This window comes from Rhinolophus hipposideros, assembly GCF_964194185.1.
Source record: "Rhinolophus hipposideros genome assembly, chromosome: 25".
Taxonomy (NCBI): Eukaryota; Metazoa; Chordata; class Mammalia; order Chiroptera; family Rhinolophidae; genus Rhinolophus; species Rhinolophus hipposideros.
The window spans coordinates 23164024-23185581 of record NC_138071.1 but is presented as its reverse complement, the minus strand read 5'-3'; the positions used below and the strand labels follow the sequence as shown (position 1 = coordinate 23185581).

At 42.5% G+C, this 21558-nt stretch overlaps 1 protein-coding gene and 1 pseudogene across 2 annotated transcripts; both read right to left on the bottom strand.

The window, feature by feature from the left end:
- Positions 1-1662: 1662 nt before the first annotated feature.
- Positions 1663-2619, bottom strand: TAS2R60 (taste 2 receptor member 60; the record flags this gene model as incomplete). Its single annotated transcript, XM_081038517.1, is given in 2 exon segments — positions 1663-2139; positions 2143-2619. Coding segments are annotated over 2 exon segments (954 nt in total).
- A 4988-nt stretch (positions 2620-7607) lies between these two features.
- On the bottom strand, positions 7608-8511 carry LOC308492969 (taste receptor type 2 member 134-like; annotated as a pseudogene). Its single transcript has one exon. The product of its transcript is annotated as a taste receptor type 2 member 134-like (transcript).
- Between the last annotated feature and the right edge of the window lie 13047 nt (positions 8512-21558).

Sequence of the window (21558 nt, the reverse complement as noted above, 5' to 3'; positions counted from 1 at the left end):
CACAAAGGAAAGGGAGCCGCTTAATCTCAAAGAAAGAAGAGGGCTGGCTAAGGAAAGGACCAGGGCAGGAGGACGAGTAAGTATGAGTGAAACACAACAGCAGCTCAGGGCGGGGAAGACTCCCCCGCTCCCCAGTGCAGGCTCACAGGAGAAGGCCTTTCAGGAAGACATGCGATGGGCAAGTAAGGGGGGTATTTATTCTCCTTTTTTAAAAACATCTTCTACCAAGATCAAGTATTACTTTTGTGAAAACATTTTTAATCAGGTTGTTTTCTGAGAAAAAAAACTGTATTATCAAGAGAGGCAAATACTGCAGAGACACAGGAGGATGAGGGCTAAGGATGATGACACATTGAGGGATCAAGGACTCATGTGTGTCCCTTAGAAACACATTGAGACAGAATGGAGAGCAGAAGAGGAGTGCAAGGGGCAAGGGAGGGGTACGCTGGCAAGTGATTACTTAGAGGAATGAACGCTTGGGGCGGTAAGAAAGTAGAGGGGATTTTTTTCAGGAAAGAAGTTCAAAAGCACATTTGTTGAACATGGGAAAATAAGAAAGAGGGAGAAGTTGAAGATTCGTGTAGAAGTGGAACGCCCCCCCCGTTGACTGAGCAGGGGATAGACAAGAGTCACAAAAGCGTGGAGCTAGGCGTGTACACATGTGAACCTTGAAAAGCCAGAAGCAGGGACCCACCTTCTAGTGCAGAAGGCAGGGGAAGGGAAAAGAAGAAAGAGGCTGAGAAACTTTAAAGCGGATAGAGGGAAGCTTAAGGATCTCAGTTTGAATGGTTCAAGTGGTAAATGAGCTTAAGGAAAGTTGAGAAGACCTGTGACAGGTAGAAGTGCAGTCTATGCTCTTCACCAAACCAAGCCAGCGGTCTTTTTCTTAAATCTCAAGGGTCAGACAGATGTACAGGAAACTCTCCATGTCAACATTGCAGTAGGTCCCAAGGTCAACATAACAGAAGTCACATCTGGGTTGTAAATGTGAAGGTCACATGTGGACCTTCACATTTACAAAACTGACCAACAGACTGGGCTATTGTGGAGAATATAAACAGCATATAAATCATAAGGCCCTAGCATTCAGAAGCATCTCTAAAGGTCACCTGCAAATATACAAATCCCAGGTAACACACACTGCCACACACATGCACACGTTACACCACACTCTACGAACAGAAGTCAGATAGCAGGAACTCCTGCATGGAAAGTCAGAGTGCTTCTGCAGGCGAAGTCTGGAAAGCAGTCACGTGATAAAAAGGGAAAGGTGGTTTACGGGATGAAGCCAGAGGACAGCTAAGGCTCCAAAACTCTTCTCCAGTCTGATCCAACAGCTAAAAATTGCATGTGTCAGGATCCTTGCATCCAGTTTCTAGAAGGATAATTTTAAACACCAAGAGACTAATCACCAGGAAAGTAAAAGTTTCTGATTCTTGGCCACATCGAGTCCCACAGGGAACACAGCTGTCTCAGCTACACACTTGCTGAGAGTATATGAGTGATCCTAGCCCCAATTTCAGCACCTTTGATCTCACTTTACAAATCTGTTTCATTGAAGTTACTTTCCTCATCACGCAATGTGGCAGAGATTTAAAGAAACAGTGTCCCACTGTGCCCGTGCCCATGCATTAGTCTCCGAGGATTTCTATCAACTGCAGTTCAAGATGCCCCCGCACGCCGTAAGGAGCAGCCCCTCACCGGCACAGCTCTCAGCCTGGGGTTGCTCATGAGTAGAATGATGGGGTGGACCGCTGTGCACAGATAAATGCCTGCCTGCCACACCCCGTACTTAATTTCCCGAGATGGTAAAACACCTGTAGCTTTGAGCATCAGGGACAGAAAAGAGTAGATGAAGAGGATGGTAAAGGAGGTGAGAGCCAGGAGAGCTTTGATGTGTGCCTGGGAACGGGGATCGCGAGAGTCAGAGATGGACAGGAAGGTCTTCTTGGCATGTCTTCCCAGAGATGTGATGAGCAAAACCATGCCAGTGAGGAAGAGAACAGTAGGGACTGTCCAGGTAACAATTTTTAGACGGAAAAAGAATTTCTCATGTGTTCTCACGACAGCATCCCCAGTAACATTCCATGACTGCAGACCTCTCCGTAAATAGTTCTGATATATGCTTTGGTTGCCTACCTAAAACAAGATGGTGCTCAAGCTAGAGAACCCCACAGAGCTGAGCAGCATCCATGGAACCAACCCAGACACCTTCCTCTTTAGCCACAGGAAGACAGGGTGCGTGAGGGTTGCAATTTTCACGCAATAGAAGACACTGAGCCAGCTGCAAAGCCATAAGGTGGCAACGTTCCAAAAGTCCCACTGGAAGGCTAGGAACTGGAGTACAGGGTTGTACAGGAAGACCTCTGGATACAGGAGGATATAAATGCTCTTAGTGATCACCACCCACTGCAGACAGAAGCGAGAGACCCCCAGGCTGACCAATAACTGATCGCAAGGTGACAACATTCTGCGTCGCCACCACTCCATGCCCAGTGCTACAATAATGAAGCCGTTGCCAACCACTGCCACCAGGCACAAAAGGATTACAATGGTAGACAAGATGATGGCTCTCTTATCCATCACCGGAAGTTCTGGAACCATGTCGTCCCCACTCATCTCTCCTGTGGACATGGTGAGTCCCAAGACTTCAAAGTGTATCCGTGGAGGGTTGCTGTGGAAAGTCCTAGATGACGCTTGTCCCTCCAGCTGCCCTGAATGCAGAGGACAGAACAGAGAATGTGGGCTATCTGAGGAGGGCGAACAGGTTCTTCCCCTCAGAATAAATGCAAATATCGCTAAGTCTCAGTTTCCAAAGTCCTCGTGCCTGCCCGTGAATTTGCCTGCCCTTTCTGCCTACTTGCTTCCCATGTCAACATTGGTGTGGATAATATATCAGGCCTTTTCCATCAGTATCCCTTACACGGCAGTTTATGCTTCTCAAAACTGACACCTACAACATGACCACACATCGGCTGGCAGCTCCTCCGGACAGTCACAGCTCATCTCCATTGGCTGATTGTTTTGTGCCAGGCATTGTTTGAAGTATTCTCACCACCGTTCTCACCACCGTTCTCACCACCGCCCTAGGAAGTAGGTGCTTTAAGAACACTCGCCTTGACAGACAGTGAAAACTGAGCAAACCCTCTACCGAGAGAGGTTAATTAAAATTCTATTGCTTGTGGTGACTGCCGTCATCCAATAGAACAGGAGGCAATTATATAACCAGGTAGGTGACTTTTGGGTTTTTTTTACAACATTTGCTAACTAGTGACCTTCAAAGTGGCATTTCACAGAAGAAACTCAGCAGGATAGCAATAAAACCAAGGAGATGTGGCAAGAAGAACCCTGAAGTAGGAGTCAAGACAGGCCTTAGTCCAAGTTCCACCCTCATTCGGAATTATTGGGTATGCCAGTTAGCCCGTGGTGCCTCAGTTTCTCCACCTGTAAGATGTGAAAAGTATCATCTGTTTTAATTCACAGGATTAGACTAGAATCTAAGATTAGCATCTCAGTTTTTAGAGTGAAATAAGACACTGGAATAACTTCATCGACAAAAGAAATGAGGCTTCAAATTATGGATTAATACTCCCATCGAAAGTCACAGGTACCTGGAGGGAAGACCAAGACCCAGACTGGTTCCAGGACCAGAGATCTTGCCCGAGTTAGCAACACGTCTCTTACTTTCACCGTCTTCATCCCTGGCTAAAGTCAGGAGACGAGGTTTTGCGTGTTGTCACAGTAACTACGTACAGATCTTCAGGCTCGTCATTGAACCTCTCGGAACCCCTTTCCTTACCTAAAAATACATAGGTCAGAGACAAATGTAATTTTAGGTAGATAGGTAAGAAGGTAGGTAGGTAGGCAGATACTTTGGAAACTACAAACCTCTGCACATACGTAAGAAATAACTAAGATGATGATAATTGTTATTATAATGACTTTCTTCTATTCTATCCATCCTTGGGGTCACAAGTAGTCCAAGAAGAATTCAGGAGAGCATCAGGGATGCAGTACGGGTTCAGGGAACCAAATATGAGACCACCTACTTTAATCCGAGGAAGGCAGAGGAAGCAAAGGCCACATTTTTCATAGGAATGAGGTTCAAAGAGTTCAATCAATCAATCAATCAATCGACCGATCAATCAATCAGCTACCAGGTGAGTGCTTACTTACCCAGGTGAGTGTAAGGAAGTTAACGTGTCATAGGGAGACAGGCCAGCAGAAATTGTTTCTATATGGCAATACTGAAGGCTCAGGATCAAGTCACCAGAGAGTGAGGGTGTATTTTCTAGTACACTCCTCCCAACTAGCACCATATCCTAGCCGTGACATGCACAGAACCCCACAGAGAGAGAACAGAATGCAAAATACTCAGCACCGCTTTCCAGTTCCCACTCCAGCTGGGACAAAGGCCCAGAGGAAATTGTTCTTCCAACACAGAGGCTTCGCTCTAGTAAACACTGTGTCCCTGGAGAAATGCAAGAAGGGAAACTAAGGTAACTCATCCACTCTGCCCTTCTTGATGCAACTCTCCAGGGGAGAGAGTTTCCAATTGCTCTCTTCCCTGCCCTTGTTCCTCCGGATGACATCTGGCTGTTTCCTACCGGAACTTGGAGCCACGGAGCAAACTCGGGGCTCATAGCTCTGGAGTTCGGCCAGCCACAAAACTGTCAGCATGGAAAACTCATCTCCTCCCACCCACCTCCTGCATGCATGTTCGATGGCTCGTACGACGGGAAAGATGAGCACTTAATCCTCAGTTCGTTTCACAATTTATTAAGCATCTCCTGGAAGTCGTAATAACCCTGCGAAAGGCATTGAGGCTACAACAGTGAATGAGGTAGGGATCTGCCCGCAGAGCGCTTTCCTGCGCTAATCATAAACCACAAACATTTATTGGGCATAAACTATGTGCAGATTCAGTTCATCCCAAAGGGTGAATGATCATCTGTATTTAAAGTATGCAGTGTGTTTTTCGGTGATTCTTTTGTGGTTTGTGCGTTTTGTTTGTTGCATGTTGCTTTCTTATATTCAGATTATTCTTCTTAAGGGGAAGCCAAGTCTGAGCATTTAGGCATTTTCACAGCTACTCATTATAAGTGTTCATTAAAGTGGTCGAAGTAGGAATCTTAAGTAGGTTCTCTATATGGGAAACACTCGACTCAGTATACTGTGTCTCACGGGGATTAAAAAAAGGAAGAGTCCCAGGCTGTGGTAGTAAATGTTAGGTGTCATCCTAGTTCCATTCCAAGAATTCTCAGGAGAGGTCAGGCACCTCAGCAGCAGCAGCAGGAACCCCTTCATTGTGAGACAACGAAAATGTTGTCTTGTATATTGGAAGGAAGGAGACAGGCGTCAGTAAAGGAGGCTCACCCATGATTATGCCTAGGGAATGTTTGGCTACAGCAGAGGATTCAAGTAAGGGAATGGAGCCATATCAGGCTGATAAGGTGTGCTGAGGAGAGGTCACAGAAAGCCTTGAAAGTCAGGATGAGATATTGGGTGGTGACTGGCCAACATTTTGGGGCTCTTATGAGTTACAGCTTAGGAAAGGGAGGTTGAGAACCTCAATCAAATAAGATATTCCTGAGATAAGTCCTCTAGACCCGGCATACCGCAACAGGCTATGGAAATGTTACAGAACATGAGAGTTTCACTACCATCCCTTTCCCATCCAAGACGTTCAGTAAAGTTCTGGAGCTCCGCACAAGGAAAAGGCATTCCTCTAGATGCTTCCAGCTGAGTAGGAGGAATAGAGGAGACAGGCACCCCCAATGTTCCTGCCTTCGCTGCTTCCACCCAACCTTCTTGTGGCTTGATCCTCAAGGCTCAGTCCACACAATTTATTACTGCCCGACCTGCAGGAAGTCACCAGCTCACTGAGGCTAAAAATAAAAAAAGGAAAAGAAAAAGAAAAAAAAAGAAAAGAAAAGAAAAACTCTATCAACCAGCTTCCCCAGTTTCCTCTATGCAGCTTACCCTCTCTTGACTTTCTGGAAAATCCCCTGTGCTCCTCTCCAGAAATTTGAGAATCTCCTCTTTTAAAGCTTTAATCATCTTTTTCCAAATAAAAACTCGTCACCCTGTTAGCTTATCTCTGCTCCTCTCTGCTTCCCTCCTCTTGCCTAGCTCAGCCTTCAGCTAGCATAAGAATATAACATTTGGGCGGCCTCAGCTTCCCAAGAATGTTAGACAACCTATTGTAAATGCAGTTCTTTATTTGAAAATTCCTTGTAACCTCTATTCTATTCCGTTATTTATTGCTTTTGACTAACTCAAATATATGAATCTCTCATAACCATGTCTACTGCTTTTCCCAGTCTATTCTAGTCTATTGGTCTCTGTACTTTCCATTAGTAAAAAAAAAAAAAAAAATTATGAGCATACATCCCACCATATGCATATTTATTTCTTTTAATTATACCCCTGTATTACTTTACTATTACATTATGCACATCATGAAACATACGTGAAAAAAATGGGAATTAGAAGGATGAGATAAAAATAAATGGAAATTGAAGTCGCCATGCTTTTCTTCCGACATCCAGTGAATCACTACGAACATACTCTGGGGTGCAAACACCCCCATTTGGAGATCACCATCCTATTCCTTGGCATCCAGGGTCCACCTCCTGGGGGAGTGGACAGGAGGAGTAGAATTGTTAAAACTAAGAACTGCAGCAAATTTCATTTGTTTTCCTTCTCTATCGTCTGTTGGCCAAAAGCTAAAAGCATTTCCATATCAGATAATTCCTTTTAATTCAACATATAGTAAACATATAAAATCATGGAGAGGACCTACAGTGGCACAAAATTCATATACACCCTCAGCCTTGCATGGCGTCAAATAGAAAAGGCTCCGTGAATGGAAGCAGACGTAAGCAGGGCACAAAAGAAGGGGATAGCAAAGAATGGCAGAGAAAGGCAAGGAGGACATTCCAAATGGGCCAGACGACCATAGGCTGGAGGGAAGAACACATGGGTTGATGGAAAGAAGTTCTACTCGACTGAAGTAGAGAGACTGAGCTGAGAGCAGAGCAAGGATGAGGAGAACAGTTAATGCATATGGGGTGGAGTGGGACAATCTATGTTACCATTAAAAAAATAACAACTCCAGGGTGGCCAGGTGGCTCAATTGGTTAGAGCGCAAGCTCTGGACGACAGGGTTGCCGGTTCGATTCCGACATGGGCCAGTGAGCTGTGCCCTCCACAACTATATTGAAGGACGACTTAGTGCTGAGGGGCCCTGGAGAACCATAGTATCCCCCAATATTCCCCAATAAAAAAACAACAACTCCAGGTTGACCACAGAGACACCTGACATCCATTACAGGTCTCTGTAAAGGGCGTACATACTGAAATGATGCTTGCAACATAGGATTGGGGTTGCTCAGCGAGAATGAGAGAGGCCTGTGAGGAAATGAGGCCACCACCATCCTAATCCAAGGTGCTGTGAGACCTAGACTAGGGAGCAGGAACAATGAAAGGAACAGAAGGAACAGAGAAGGATGGAAAAAGGATTCATGAGGCAAAGAAGGAGCTGGAAAGAAAGAAGGAAATGAAAAGAGAGAACGACAGCACCCAAACCGGTGCATTTTTGCCACTCAGGGGCATGTCCATTGACAGTGGTTATTGATACAGACAACTTGCAATGAACTGCCCTTTGTCCAGGGCTTTCCAAAACCTCGTCTTCAGGGCCTTTCTGCGCTTAGGGCTGCTTATCACCAGGATGCTGGAATGCAGACTAATGCCTTCATAAGTCACCTCTTCCCAGGCCCAGTGCCAGGGATTCTGGAAGGTTGTGATTTTCACAACACCAATAAGCAAGGACAGGAAATATGAGGTGTAGAAGACGAGGAAGGCAGCATGTGATTTCAGGGCCATGGTAAGCCTGGGTGCTCAGATCGCATAGCCCAGGCCTATGGCCACCCATCTGTTCCAGGTGCTGGTGCAGTGAGAGCATGAGCAAGAGCACAGGAACCGGAGAAGTGGAATCGGTGTCACAAGCATGACATGACAAAGGAAAGCCATCGAAGGTCTGTATTCTATCGGCCAGGCTGCCGTTTCCATGGGAAACCTAGGACACCATTGTCTGCACCAGAACCGTATCCGAGCAGCGCATGAGATGACTGGCAGAGCAGATACGATCAGTGCCCAGAGCAGCAGCCTGGGCACTGATCAAGAAACTCTCCACTTCAGCCAGAAGAAGATGGGGTGAGAAGAATGAGATCTTCACACAGTAAAGACAGCAAGCCAGGCAGTTAGCCAGAAAGTGAGAGTGTTGATAAGGCCCAGAGGGATGTTGAAATAGTAAACTTTGGAACAAAACTCAAAGGAGGCCAGGAGGTGGCTCGGAAGGGCGATCCCATAAAGGGCCATCCCATGCAGGCAGAACCGGGAGGCAGCCTGTGGGCTGTGACCAGCATCACGCCCACTCCCTGCCAAGTACAGCCACCACGAAGGCGTTCTGCACCATTGCAGCCCATGATCCAGGAAGAAGGGGACCATGGAGATCGACCAACATGGGGGAGGGGGGCATCTGCTCCCGGAAGTTTCTGCTCAGAATTAGCTTCTACCCTGGACTGCTGGGATACATCCACAGGAAAAAACAGCCTCTCTGGCCAAGCCATTCTCTTCTGAGATCCGAGATCCAAAAAGCTCTCTCCCTGCATTCATGCAAAAGCTTAGCTGTCAGCAAACACCCCTAGACCCCAGGATTTGAAAAGTGGATCCCTGTGATTTCCCTTGGCATGCAAATCAGGCCCAGCTCAAGGACACCCTGTCTCTATTTGCATAACATGTATTTGCCTGTCATTTATCAGAGCTAGATGCAGGAAAATGTTAGTAGAGGCTCCAGAGGTAATTGAAACACCCATATTTTGCACTTTTATTTCTTACCTTACTAATTCTTTCCTAACTATTCCTTAAAAGATGTCCTTATCGTTGTTTCCTCCCCTAACCACAAACCATCCCTGATCCTTCATGTCCTGGGTTAATATTTTATTCAGTAGCCTTTATACATTATATTAAGGACCATCTTCTGAACGGGTGGAATAAGACGTCATCCACGTGCACAAGTCTTGGAAGCACTAAGAAAAAGTTCCCTTTTCTCCTCCAACAATCTCTCACGCTGCCAAAATTTCACGGACAGGCATCTCCAGCTACATATGAATTTCCGTCATGTGTTAACATCAAGTCTGGTAGTCATTAACACCTTAACTTCAAAGGGCTTGGCACACCAAAATGAATCCTTTCCTAAGAAGGCTCTGAGGAAATGAGACAGAGTAGATAACGTCATAATGAGAAGAAGGGAAAGACAGATGGGAACTGGGGAGATCAGATCTCCCGTGGTCATGGCAGTAGGAGCTGGGGAAGACAGAGTGGGTGGTCTGGCAAAAGCAACTCAGAACAGAGCTCCGAACAAGCCCACAGGGAGGGGCTGCTGTGTGCAGGATGAGCCACATTCTATAACGGTGCTTAAGATAATAACACCCACCCTGTTCGACCACCTGGCCATTTATGAAGTGGTTGCACACATGTTACATTTTGCCTCCACCACCAGCCACACAGTGACACTGGTTCAGAGCAGCCAACCCAGGCTCAGGAGCCATGAGGAAAGTCCCAACGAAGGTGCTTTGTAAAGGGCAGGATTGCCTATGCACAGGAAAAAAGCAAAAGGGGAAAGAGAGAAGAGAGAGAGGAGAAGAAATCAGAGGTTCAGGTGGAGAAGCAGGAAAGGGAGTCCCCTCTTCAGATGTCAAAGATCCTAGAGTGACAGTCCTCCCCTAAAACCACTCACAGTTAATGGCCTTGCCCGCCCCCCACTTTACATGGTCTCACCCAAGATTCTACAGGTGAGAGGTCTATTGTGAAAGAGAAATAAAAACAAGGGTAAACATTTACAGTGGAGACCTCTGGAAAAAGAGATTCGGCTACCTCTCAATATCGCATGTGCTTCATTTTTAGTGCACTCTTGAAAGGTTATCAAAGAGCAGATAATCCCATCGGATCACCAGCTTTGTAACATAGCTTCAGTGGCTCGAGTGACTTGGGTCTTTGTATGTTTTCCTCTGGCTTCTTCTTGAAGTCAGCAGCCATGAGTGCCTTTGGCATGTTTCACAACATTCTGGCTCTTCTTGGAATCCTTTGGCGAAAGGCCAGCTTCACGATGTCATCGAGAAGCAAGTTGAGGCCATGGCACACACACCCTGGTGTGGCCACATGTAAGGCCTGTGTGCTCACAGGCTACCTCTATGTGACTTGCACAGTCATCAAAGCAGACACTTGGCCCTAAACTGTCTTTTCCCAGGACTTTTCTTTTCCTACAGTTAACTAACAGTGCTACAAAGTCAACGTTTTCTCCTGTTTTAGGGTTCTCCCGTAGGAAGGGTAACAGAGTACCCTTTCTCAGGGACATGCTCATCCGTCTCTCCGTGCTCCACCAGGTATGTCTTAGACAGGTCCCATGCCCCATTCATAGTCTGCTACAAGAGGCCCAAAGCAAGACAATGCTTTTCGTTGTTTTCAAGAGTCCTTTCAGTATGCAGCAGCAGTCAAAATACTAGGGGTTCCTCACAGGAGTTTGGGTATCTCTTTTCTAAAGGTGTCTCATGCCTGCAAATGAAGCTGATGAACTCTTTCCTGTAGCACAAATGGCAATACTTTTTCGGGCAATGCCTGAGTCCTCTGTGAAATCATGCTGGGGTCAAACCAGTTGACAGTCGAAAGTCGGATTCCAGGTGGACAATCCTGAAAAGATCTACTTGCACTTCTTTCATGTTGGTTAAAAGATTTTTTTGGTTTCTGTTCATGCATTTGTTTCTGTTTTGTTTTTTTCTTATTACATTAAAAACTGCTTTGGGTCATATTAGCGACATGTAAAAATAAACATGTCATTTGACAGGATTTGTAAATCTTAGTGTCCACTCTTTACTGGATCTTTGAGTGAATGTGTGAATACAGAAGTCCCCCCCTTATCCTCGGTTTCACTTTCTGTAGTTTCATGAACCTGTGGTCAACCGTGGTCTAAAAATATTAAATAGAAAATTCCAGAAATAAACAATTCACAAGTTTTAAATCACGTGCCGTTTTGCGTAGCATGATGAAATCCCATGCCATTTCATTCCATCCTGTCCAGGGTGTGAGCTATCCCTTTGTCCAGTATTTCCACCCCAAATACACTATCCCACCACAGTCATTTAGTAGCCCTCTCAATTATCAGATAAACTGTTGTAGTACTACAGTGCTGGTGCTAAGTAAACCTTACTTTACTTAATAATGGCGCCAAAGTACAAGAGTAGTAATGCTAGCAATTTGGATGTGCCAAAAAGAAGCCATAAAAATGTACGTATGTATAGGAAAACACATAGTATACATAGGGTTTGGTATAATCTGCAGTTTCAGACATCTACTGGGATCTTGGAACTTATCCCTCACAGATAATGGGGGACCACTGTACTTTCACATTTTCCCATGGTTTTATCAGGTAATTGATGGTCTGTGCCAAGGAAAAGATAGAGGAAGAAGGAAATGTTTTTAATGAGTAGACTGCATATAAATATAAACTAAATAATGCACAACTTTAGTAATCATTTTCATGCAGAATAAGCTCTAAATAGTTTTTTGGTCCTACAGACCTCCTGTCAGTCATATATTCAGGCAAATACATTTGGATAAAACATTGGATCTAATGGTAATCCAGTATAAAATAGAATTTTAGCTTTCCAACAGTAAAATTGAGAGTTTCCAACATTCTCAATTATCAAACGGTGTAAGCACAGTTCAATATTGTTTACTATTCAGGTAAATTTACACACTTTCCTTTCAAATGAAATGTTGTTACATTTCAAAGTTATTTTTACAATTATAAAGTTAGCCTGCAAGGAGGTCCAGTGTCCAATTTTATTTCAATTCAAAATATGTTAGAAGAGTTTTTGTCTCTCTGTCTTGCACCATTTGAGCTATTGGAAGCAATGAAATTAATCGCTAAAGGAATAAATCAATCCTCCCATAATGTCACAATCTTCACTAGAATATCTACCATCTACTGAAACGATAAATCATGTTCAACTTCTAAATCAGTGGTTTATAAACCATCCCCTCTTCAAACAGAGCGGCTTCGTTTATGTCTATGGTACTTTACACTGAGCTTCTGCATAAGATTCCAGTTACAAACTGAAAAATAAATAAATAAACAAAGGAACAAATTTAAAACTGCTGTCCTAGATCGAGTCACCAAGAGAAAAAAAGATAAATTGAATAATTCAATGCATTTTCTATTACTCCCTCCCCAAAATTCTGCTAAATTGACTGTAAAGGGATTTTTAGAAATTATCTTCAAGGCACTGATCCACAATAACAGAAAAAAATGAGAAAAGAAAAAATTCATTTGGAAAGCTGGAAAATAGATGGAAGAGTGATCAAAAACGCAGCAGGGCTGAGAAAACTGAATCCTATGCAAGCAGCTGGAAAGGTCAAGGACTAACCTGACTTTTACTCAGGATTTATAGTACCAGGTACCTCTGAAGACAAATTGGTAAAGAATTGGTTAAAAGTCAGTTTCATCTTCCTTATCTAATCATCTACACTTTGGTTGTTTCCACGTCTTGGCCACTGTAAATAAAGCTGCAATGAACATTGCAGCACATATATCTTTACGGATAAATGTTTTCAGATTTTTGGGGTCGATATCCAGAAGAGGGATTGCTGGGTCCTATGGTAATTCTATTCTTAATTTTTTGAGGAACCTCCACACTGCCTTCCATAGTGGCTGCACCATTTTGCATTCCCACCAACAGATTCCCAGATCGCTTCTCCTCTTTTATATAACTGGGCAACCACTCCTCCCTCACCCTAGGAAAAGACTGGTGTCCTCTGGAGAGAATAAAACAGAATTTCTGAGCTGGGTGTATATCAAACACATTTGAGGCCAGGGTTTACTGAAAACAGGAAAATTAGGAGAAAAAAATGCTTTTCCTTCACTTGGCTTCCAGAACACTGGCACACAGGCCTCCACCCTCCAGGTAGGAGATGAGTTTAGTCTTTTCCAAGAATCTGAACATTCCAAGAGAAAGAACCAAAGACACTGGTATCAGCAATTCCTCAAATAATTGGTCCAGCCTATCCCTCTACAGTGAAGCTTGTGGCCACAAGTCCCATGCATAAGTTCAGAGTGCTCAATCAGCTTTCCATCCCTTACTCAACAAGAACAGAAAACGAGAACTTTGGGACATCTGAGAAAAGATGGAAGATAAGACCAAAACAAAGAAACAAAATAGTTACTTGGAGAAAAAAAAAATGCAAAGAGAAGAAACCTTTCCCAGCCCCCCAAAAAATCAATATTCTCAGAGAATTCAGTGAACATAACAAAACCACATCAAGTAAAAGGATGTTGTTAAAAAGAATCTGTCAAAATTTTAAAAGGGAGCTTTGGGGATTTAAAAACATGATATCTGCAATTAAAAACAGTAGAAAAGTTGGAATATAAAATGTATGAAATATCTCAGAAAGCATAGCAAAAAGAAAAAAAAAATAGGTGAAAAACAAGAGAATGCAATCCAGGATATCCAATACCCAATAACAGGGATTCTAAAAATAGAGAAATAATAAATGAACAGCAGAAAACCATCAACCAATAAAGAAAAAAATTCCAGAACTAAAGGACCTGGGTTTCCACTGTAAAGGGGTTCTTCAAGTATGTTATCGATTATCATAAAATTTCAGAATACTGAGCATAAGAAGTTCCTACAAGCTTCTAGGGAGGGAAAGAGGGGACAGGAGACCATATTCAAAATATTAGGAATTAGAGTGATTTTACACTTTTCAAAGGTAATTTTGGAAGCTAGAAGGCAGCGGAACAACGATCTCTAACCTAGAATTCTCTAACTGGATACTCAAGAGCAAGGGCAAAATAAAAACGTTTCACACAAGCCAAGTCTCAAAAGAAAGTTTACTTTTTATATACTTTTTCTGGGAGCTACTGGAGCACATGTTCCTCCAGAGCAAGCAGGTAAACCATGATAAAGGAAGACAATACAAGATCCAAGATGAGAGAGAAAGACCAGGACGACCGCAATGGCAGATCTCAGGATGAAGGGAGGTGCACCATACATGGGGACAAGTTCAGATTGGGACGGGACAGGAGATTGCAGGAGAACTTTTCTCAGACAAATATAACCTTAGAATACCAGATGCATCCAAATTGTTTCGACAAAGATGTAGACGATTGATGGAGAATTTGAGAGCAAAAGCAAACCAAACAAAGAAATGATTAATTCAACAGAAAACAAAAATGTGTACAGGAATCAAAATGAAATTATGTTTCCAACAAGAATAGTGTGTACTGTTCTCATTAAAAGAAAACCTATTTTTCTACTCACAACGCTTCTGATACCAAATGTGTGGGAGTTTTTCTCACACCAAACAATTCCCCAGCTCTCCAGAAACCATCTGGCTCTCCTACAGTTCAATTCTGACACTAACCACTCGAATTTAGTGCAAACCCACAGGTTAAGGGCTCAGTGCCACAAGACTGCCACTTCAGACACCAGTTCCAAGTCCCAGATTTGTCACCTGTACTTCTGACCAACCAGCTCTCAACTGAGGTTACCACACTCCCCGCGCAGGTTCAATAATTTGCTGTATCAGCTCACAGAACTCAGAGAAACACTTTACTTACGCTTATTCAGATTAATGCCGAATGAAGAGGTACCTAGGGCGAGTTCTGGAAGAGTTCCGTGCTGGAGCTCAGTCTCTGTGGAGCTGAGGTTCCCCACTCTCCAGCATGTGGACATGTTCACCAACCTAGAAGCTGTCTGAACCCCTCTGTTTGGGTTGTTTATGGAGGTTCCACTAGGTAGGTATGATTAAGTCAATAGCTGGCCCCCAGTCTCCAGCCCTGTTCCCCGGAGGTTGAAGGTGGGGCTAAAACTTCCAAAGTTCGCACCTGGTTTTTCTGGCAAATCTAGGCCCCCAGCTGCGAGTCAGCGGTCATCTCCTTAGCATACAAAAAGACACACCAGTTACACCAGAGACTTCAAGGACCTGAGGAATTCTTGTGTCAGGAACTGGAGTCTAAGACCATATACCATTGACCCTTAAACAACATAGGTTTGAACTGTTGGATTCCACGCATACACAGGTTTATTCAATAGTCTCTCTACCATTTATACCGTGTTTCCCGGAAAATAAGACCTGGCCAGACCATCAGCTCTAATGCGTCTTTTGGAGCAAAAATTAATAAAGACCCAGTCTTATATTATAGTAAAAGAAGACTGGGGCTTATATAAATTTTTGCTCCAAAAGACACGTTAGAGCTGATAGTCCGGCTAGGTCTTATTTTCAGGGAAACACGGTATCTGCAGGTTTCACATCCTGGGATTCGACCAACCACGGATAGGACACAGTATTTTCGCATTCCCAATTGCAGATTTGCAACCATGGTTTCCCACTCTCGGCCTTCCAAGCCCGGATTGAAAACAGTATTTTTGAATTTCCAACAGCAGATTCCCAACCTCATATTCCCAACCTGTGATAGAAAATCCATGCTTGGTTAAATCCTCAGATGCTAGGGGCTGACTGCAGTTAAGTTTTTGGAGATTCAAAAGTTATATGCGGAGTTTCCCTATGCAGGGCTTGGCCTCCCTAACCCATGTTGTTCAAGGGTCAACCATTTTAGGATAAAAGATGTTCGTAGCACCCCTATCCCACAGGAAATTACAAGGGTTTTAGGAGTTCTGTGTCAGAAACCAGAGGAAGAGACCAAATATATATTTCTTATTCTATCACAGTCATTATATTTTAAACACTTAATACTGATTTAGCCAACATCACAATAAAACTATATTGAAAATTGAGATGGAAAGTGTCTGCCATGGGAATGGGGTGAGGAAGAATGAATTTTCATATCCCATAGTGAAAAGGGTGCCCAAGACTGAAAAATCAAAAGCATACAAGAGTCAATAAAACACAAGAGTGTAATTTAGATACAAAGGCATAAACACACACACACACACACACTAACGTCAGTTAAAGGAAGTGAAACTAATTGTCTTGGGAAAGAGAATGAAAGGATGGGAGCAAGAACCAGTGTTTTTCAAAGCAAATTAGTAGAACTATCTGGCTCTTTAAACTAGATGTATAAATAACTTTGATGCAATCTTAAGGGAAAAAAAGGAGAAAAGGCAACAAGAAGAGGGCTACAAGCAAAAATAGCCAAATTCTTCTTCTTCAGTTTTTATAAAGGGCAATGCCTCCTAGAAGCATATTCACTTTCCTCTTGCAATTAAGTATGGGACTGAATTCCTCCATAAACAGGAATTCTAATGATCTAATGTTAGCCTTAATTTTATTAAAGTATGTGTTTTTCGTAATCACTTGGAAGAAGACAGGGCAGGAGTCAGTATGTAAGTCATATTTCTAAAACGGTTTAATCATCTCACACAAAAAAATCATAATCTAAGATTCGTACTTTTCAAATGGCAATTTTTTTACCTGATTTTTTTTCTCTCCATGCCCCCTCATTTTGTCCCTTCATGGACGCCCTAAGAAAGGATTGTGGAATGGCCGCAGGAACACTGGGTAAGTAAGTGTGGACCACCGAAACAAGGTACTGGGTGAATACAAGTAGATGGGTGGATTACTGGATTACTTAGTTTCTCCCCATTAGACAGACCATCATAATAAAAAAAGGGGAGAAAAAAAAATTTTTTATATCACAAGGTATTAAGTAGGGAGTTCTAGGAAAGAAATACGTCTCAAATTGAACCAACATTCATTGAAAACCTAGTATGTAGCTGACTTTATGCACTGCACGTTTGTATACAGCATTTTGTCATTTAACCTGATTTGACGAGGTCATGTGTGCTCCAGATTTTGTTCTCTCTTATTGGCCACACTGTCTCTGTCTCTGGGTTTTCTTGTTTGCTTGTTTTTTTAATCTCAGGAAAATAGAGTGAAGCTGCTACAGCTCTCTTTTTGCCCTGAATGGAACATCAGTACTCCGCGTCATTTCAGTGTTTTCCATTGCCTGGAGGCACCAGAAGAAACCAGCTTCATCTGCTTGCCACTTTTTCAGGGACTGAATCTGAAATTTCTGATCCAAGAATGCTGTTTGGAGTAAGTAACAACTGTTTTCTCATCTCCCTGTTGCTCCTCTTCCCCATAATATTTATTTACCACCAGGTGGCAATGAGTAAATATGCCGAGGCAGGCAAACATTAGAGGAACTAAGAAAACATGACATTCAAAGATAGCTACAAAAATAAAATGCTTAATATTCTACAAGTTTCAATTAGCATTGAGCTGCTTTGTTGTTAAGGGCATATAATTAAGTTTTAGAAGATGTGGTCTTGAGTTTTATTTCTGTCACTTTTCTCAACATGCAACCTAAGATTAAGTCTCTCCCTCCTTCACCTCTGCTTTTCAACATAGTGTTAGAAGTCCTCGCCAGAGCCATCAGGCAAAAGAAAAAAATAAAAGGCATCCAAATTGGGAATGAAGAAGTTAAACTGTCACTCTTTGCAGATGACATGATGCTATACATAGAAAACCCTAAAGACTCCACCAAAAAGCTGTTAGAAACAATCAACTAATACAGTAAAGTTGCTGGCTACAAAATCAATGTACAAAAGTCCATTGCATTCCTATATACTAACAATGAAATCTCAGAAAAAGAAATAAAAAAAAAATTTCATTTGCAATTGCAGCAAAAAGAATAAAATACCTAGGAATAAACTTAACCAAGGATGTGAAAGACCTATATGCTGAAAACTATAAGACACTTTAAAAAGAAATTGAAGAAGACACAAAGAAATGGAAAGACATTCCGTGCTCATGGATTGGAAGAATCAACATAGTTAAAATGGCCATATTACCCAATGCAATATACAGATTTAATACAATCCCCATCAAAATCCCAATGGCATTTTTTTAAAGAATAGAACAAAAAGATCATCAGATTTGTTTGCAACCACAAAAGACCCCAAATAGTCAAAACAATCTTTAAAAAAAAGAACAATGCTGGAGGTATCACACTCCCTGACTTTAGCTTGTACTACAGGGCAACAATAATCAAAACAGCATGGTATTGGCAGATAAACAGACACATAGATCAATGGAATAGAGTTGAGAACTCAGAAATAAAACCACATAAATATAGACAGATAATTTTTGACAAAGAAGCAAAAAACATACAATGGGGAAAAGACAGCCTCTTCAATAAATGGTGCTGGCAGAATTGGATAGCCATGTGCAAAAAAATAAAACTGGACTGCTGTCATCATGTACCAAAATTAATTCAAAATGGATCAAAGACTTAAGCATAAGACCTGAAACAATAAACTGCATAGAAGAAAACATAGGTACTAAACTTATGGACCTTGGGTTCAAAGAGCAATTCATGAATTTAACTCCAAAGGCAAGGGAAGTAAAAGCTAAAATAAATGAATGGAACTATATCAAACTTAAAAGCTTCTGCACAGCAAAAGAAACCACCAACAAAATAAAGAGGCAACCAACGGAATGGGAGAAGATTTTTGCAAACAGTGCCTCTGATAAGGGGCTAATATCTAAAATATACAAGGAACTTGTGCAACTCAACAGCAGAAAAACAAACAACCTGATTGAAAAATGGGCAGAGGACCTGAAGAGACATTTCTCCAAAGAGGACATACAAATGGCAAATAAGACATATGAAAAAATGCTCAACATCACTAATCATCAGAGAAATGCAAATAAAAACCACAATATCACCTCACCCCAGTCAGAATGGCTATCATCAACAAGACAAATAGTAACAGGTGTTGGAGAGGCTGTGGAGAAAAAGGAACCCTCATACACTATTGGTGGGAATGCAGACTGGTGCAGCCGTTATGGAAGGCAGTGTGGAGGTTTGTCAAAAAATTATGAATAGAATTACCATATGACCCAGCAATCCCTCTCCTGGGTATCTACCCAAAAAAATCTGAAAACATTTATCCATAAAGACACATGTGCTCTAATGTTCATTGCAGCTTTATTTGCGGTGGCCAAGACATGGAAACAACAAAAATGTCCTTCGATAGATGAATGGATAAAGAAGTTGTGCTAAGCGCTGGCCCGGTGGCTCAGGCAGTTAGAGCTCCATACTCCTAACTCCGAAGGCTTCCGGTTCGATTCCCACATAGGCCAGTGGGCTCTCAACCACAAGGTTGCTGGTTCAACTCCTCGAGTCACCCAAGGGATGGTGGGCAGCGCCCCCTGCAACTAAGATTGAACACAGCACCTTGAGCTGAGCTGCCTCCCAGATGGCTCAGTTGGTTGGAGTGCGTCCTCTCAACCACAAGGTTGCTGGTTCGACTCCCACAAGGGATGGTGGGCTGCGCCCCCTGCAACTAGAAAATGGCAACTGGACCTGGAGCTGAGCTGCGCCCTCCACAACTAAGACAGAAAAGACAACAACTTGAAGCTGAACGGCACCCTCCACAACTAAGACTGAAAGGACAACAACTTGACTTGGAAAAAAGGCCTGGAAGTACACACTGTTCCCCAATAAAGTCCTGTTCCCCTTCCCTAATAAAATCTTTAAAATAAAAAAAAAGAAATTGTGGTATTTATACACAATGGAATACTATTCGGCGGTAAGAAAAGATGATATAGGAACATTTGTGACAACATGGATGGATCTTGAGAGTATGATGCTAAGCGAAATAAATCAGATAGAAAAAGCAGAGAACCATTTCACTGATATGTGGTACATAAACCAAAAACTACAAAAGAACAAGACAAACAAATGAGAAACAAAAACTCATAGACACAGACAGTAATTTAGTGGTTACCGGAGGGTAAGGGGGAAGGAGGGTGGGAGATGAGGGTAAGGGGGATCAAATATATGGTGATGGAAGGAGAACTGACTCTGGGTGGTGAACACACAATGTGATATATAGATGATGTATTACAGAATTGTACACCTGAAATCTATGTAACTGTACTAACAATTGTCACCCCAATAAACTTTAATTAAAAAAAAAAAAATATATATATATATATATATATATATATATATATATAAAAGGGCTTGACAACAGAATATATATATTATATATTACATATATTATATATATATTAGTTACTTTGTAAAACAGGCCCAACCCAGAAAAGATAGCTCAAACTCCTTAAATTATCTATTGTTTTCCTTTTCTGAAGGGAAACATTCCCACAACATTCCTGCTCCAAAGCCTTACCTCATTAAAAAATAAATAAGTAAGTAAAAATGGCCCGTTCTGCTTCTTGCTAATGAACAAATCTCAAATCTTGTAATAGCTTCTTCATAATGTTTTGAAACCCTCCCTGTCTTTCTCTGAACATTCCAGTTCATCCAAGGCTTCCTAAAGTTCATTCAAGGCTTCCTAAAGTGTCTCTCTCGTGCAATGGGCATCAGAGACCTTAGACTAAACGTCCTCCATGTTCCCAGCCAGCTCGCAAGTTCTGTTTCTGATTCTTCTCTCTCTTTCCCAGTCACTGTCTGAGAAGTTTGACCTCTGTTTTTTTCATCAGTCTCTCTGGGAAAAAGCCCAGCTTCACCACATCACCAAGAAACACCTTCAAGCGACTCACGGTTTTCAATATGTACAATTAAGGTACCTCATTAATCAAAAAATCAATCCAATAATAGTAGCTTCTGATTATTTTGCTCTTGTTCTGAAACTGACATTTGGGCAAGTAGTGTCACTGAGGGGGGTCTCCTTGGAGGAGCAGGGTGAGTTCTCTGAAATCACGACTGTGTCGCCCCCCTTAGACAGGCAGGTAAGAGGGGTCTACCCCACAGGAGGACTGCGTTCCCAGAGGTGGGAGGGAGGCCCTGGCTCTGAGTTTTCCGGGTGAACCAGAACCTGCTCTGACCCAAGTCTGGGAGTCTGGGAGTCCCCTGGATAAGAGAAAAACAGTGAAACAGAAAGAGCCCTCCTCTAGAGAAATCACACTTCGTGTCCCAGCTTCCACGTGACGGCTTCTTAGTTGCAATGACTGCGGGATTTGTCCTTCCCTGAAGAATTGTTCTGACACGAGCACAAAAAGGCACAAATAAGGATATTCCTTGTTGCTTTGTTTGTAACAGCAGACATCTAGAGAGAGAGAAAAAAAAAGCATACATGTCATCATTAAATCACTGGTCCTTAATGAAGATAGTACCACCCTCCTAAAAGACATTTAGGAAATGTATGCAGGTTTTTTTCGATGTCACCATCTTTGGGGATATTATTGGCATTTACTGGTTGGGAGCCATGAAGTGTCCCACACAGTGAAGAAATTTCCCCATCCAGCAAGGACTCTGGGGGTCCTGCCAGCCACTGGTATAGATGGAAACATCTGAGCCAAGAATTGAACTCCACTATCGATAAACACAAAATAACTTTTGCACAATTTTAATATGCACAATGACTTTTCTAAGGATGGAACCAACGAATAAATCGAGACACGGTAGAATTTTGGTTCGTTTGACTCTTTACCCTGAGTTGTTCGTCGTGTCAGAAAAATCATGAAAGTAATGTCAACATCCTCCAGGGTATTTAAATCAGCAAT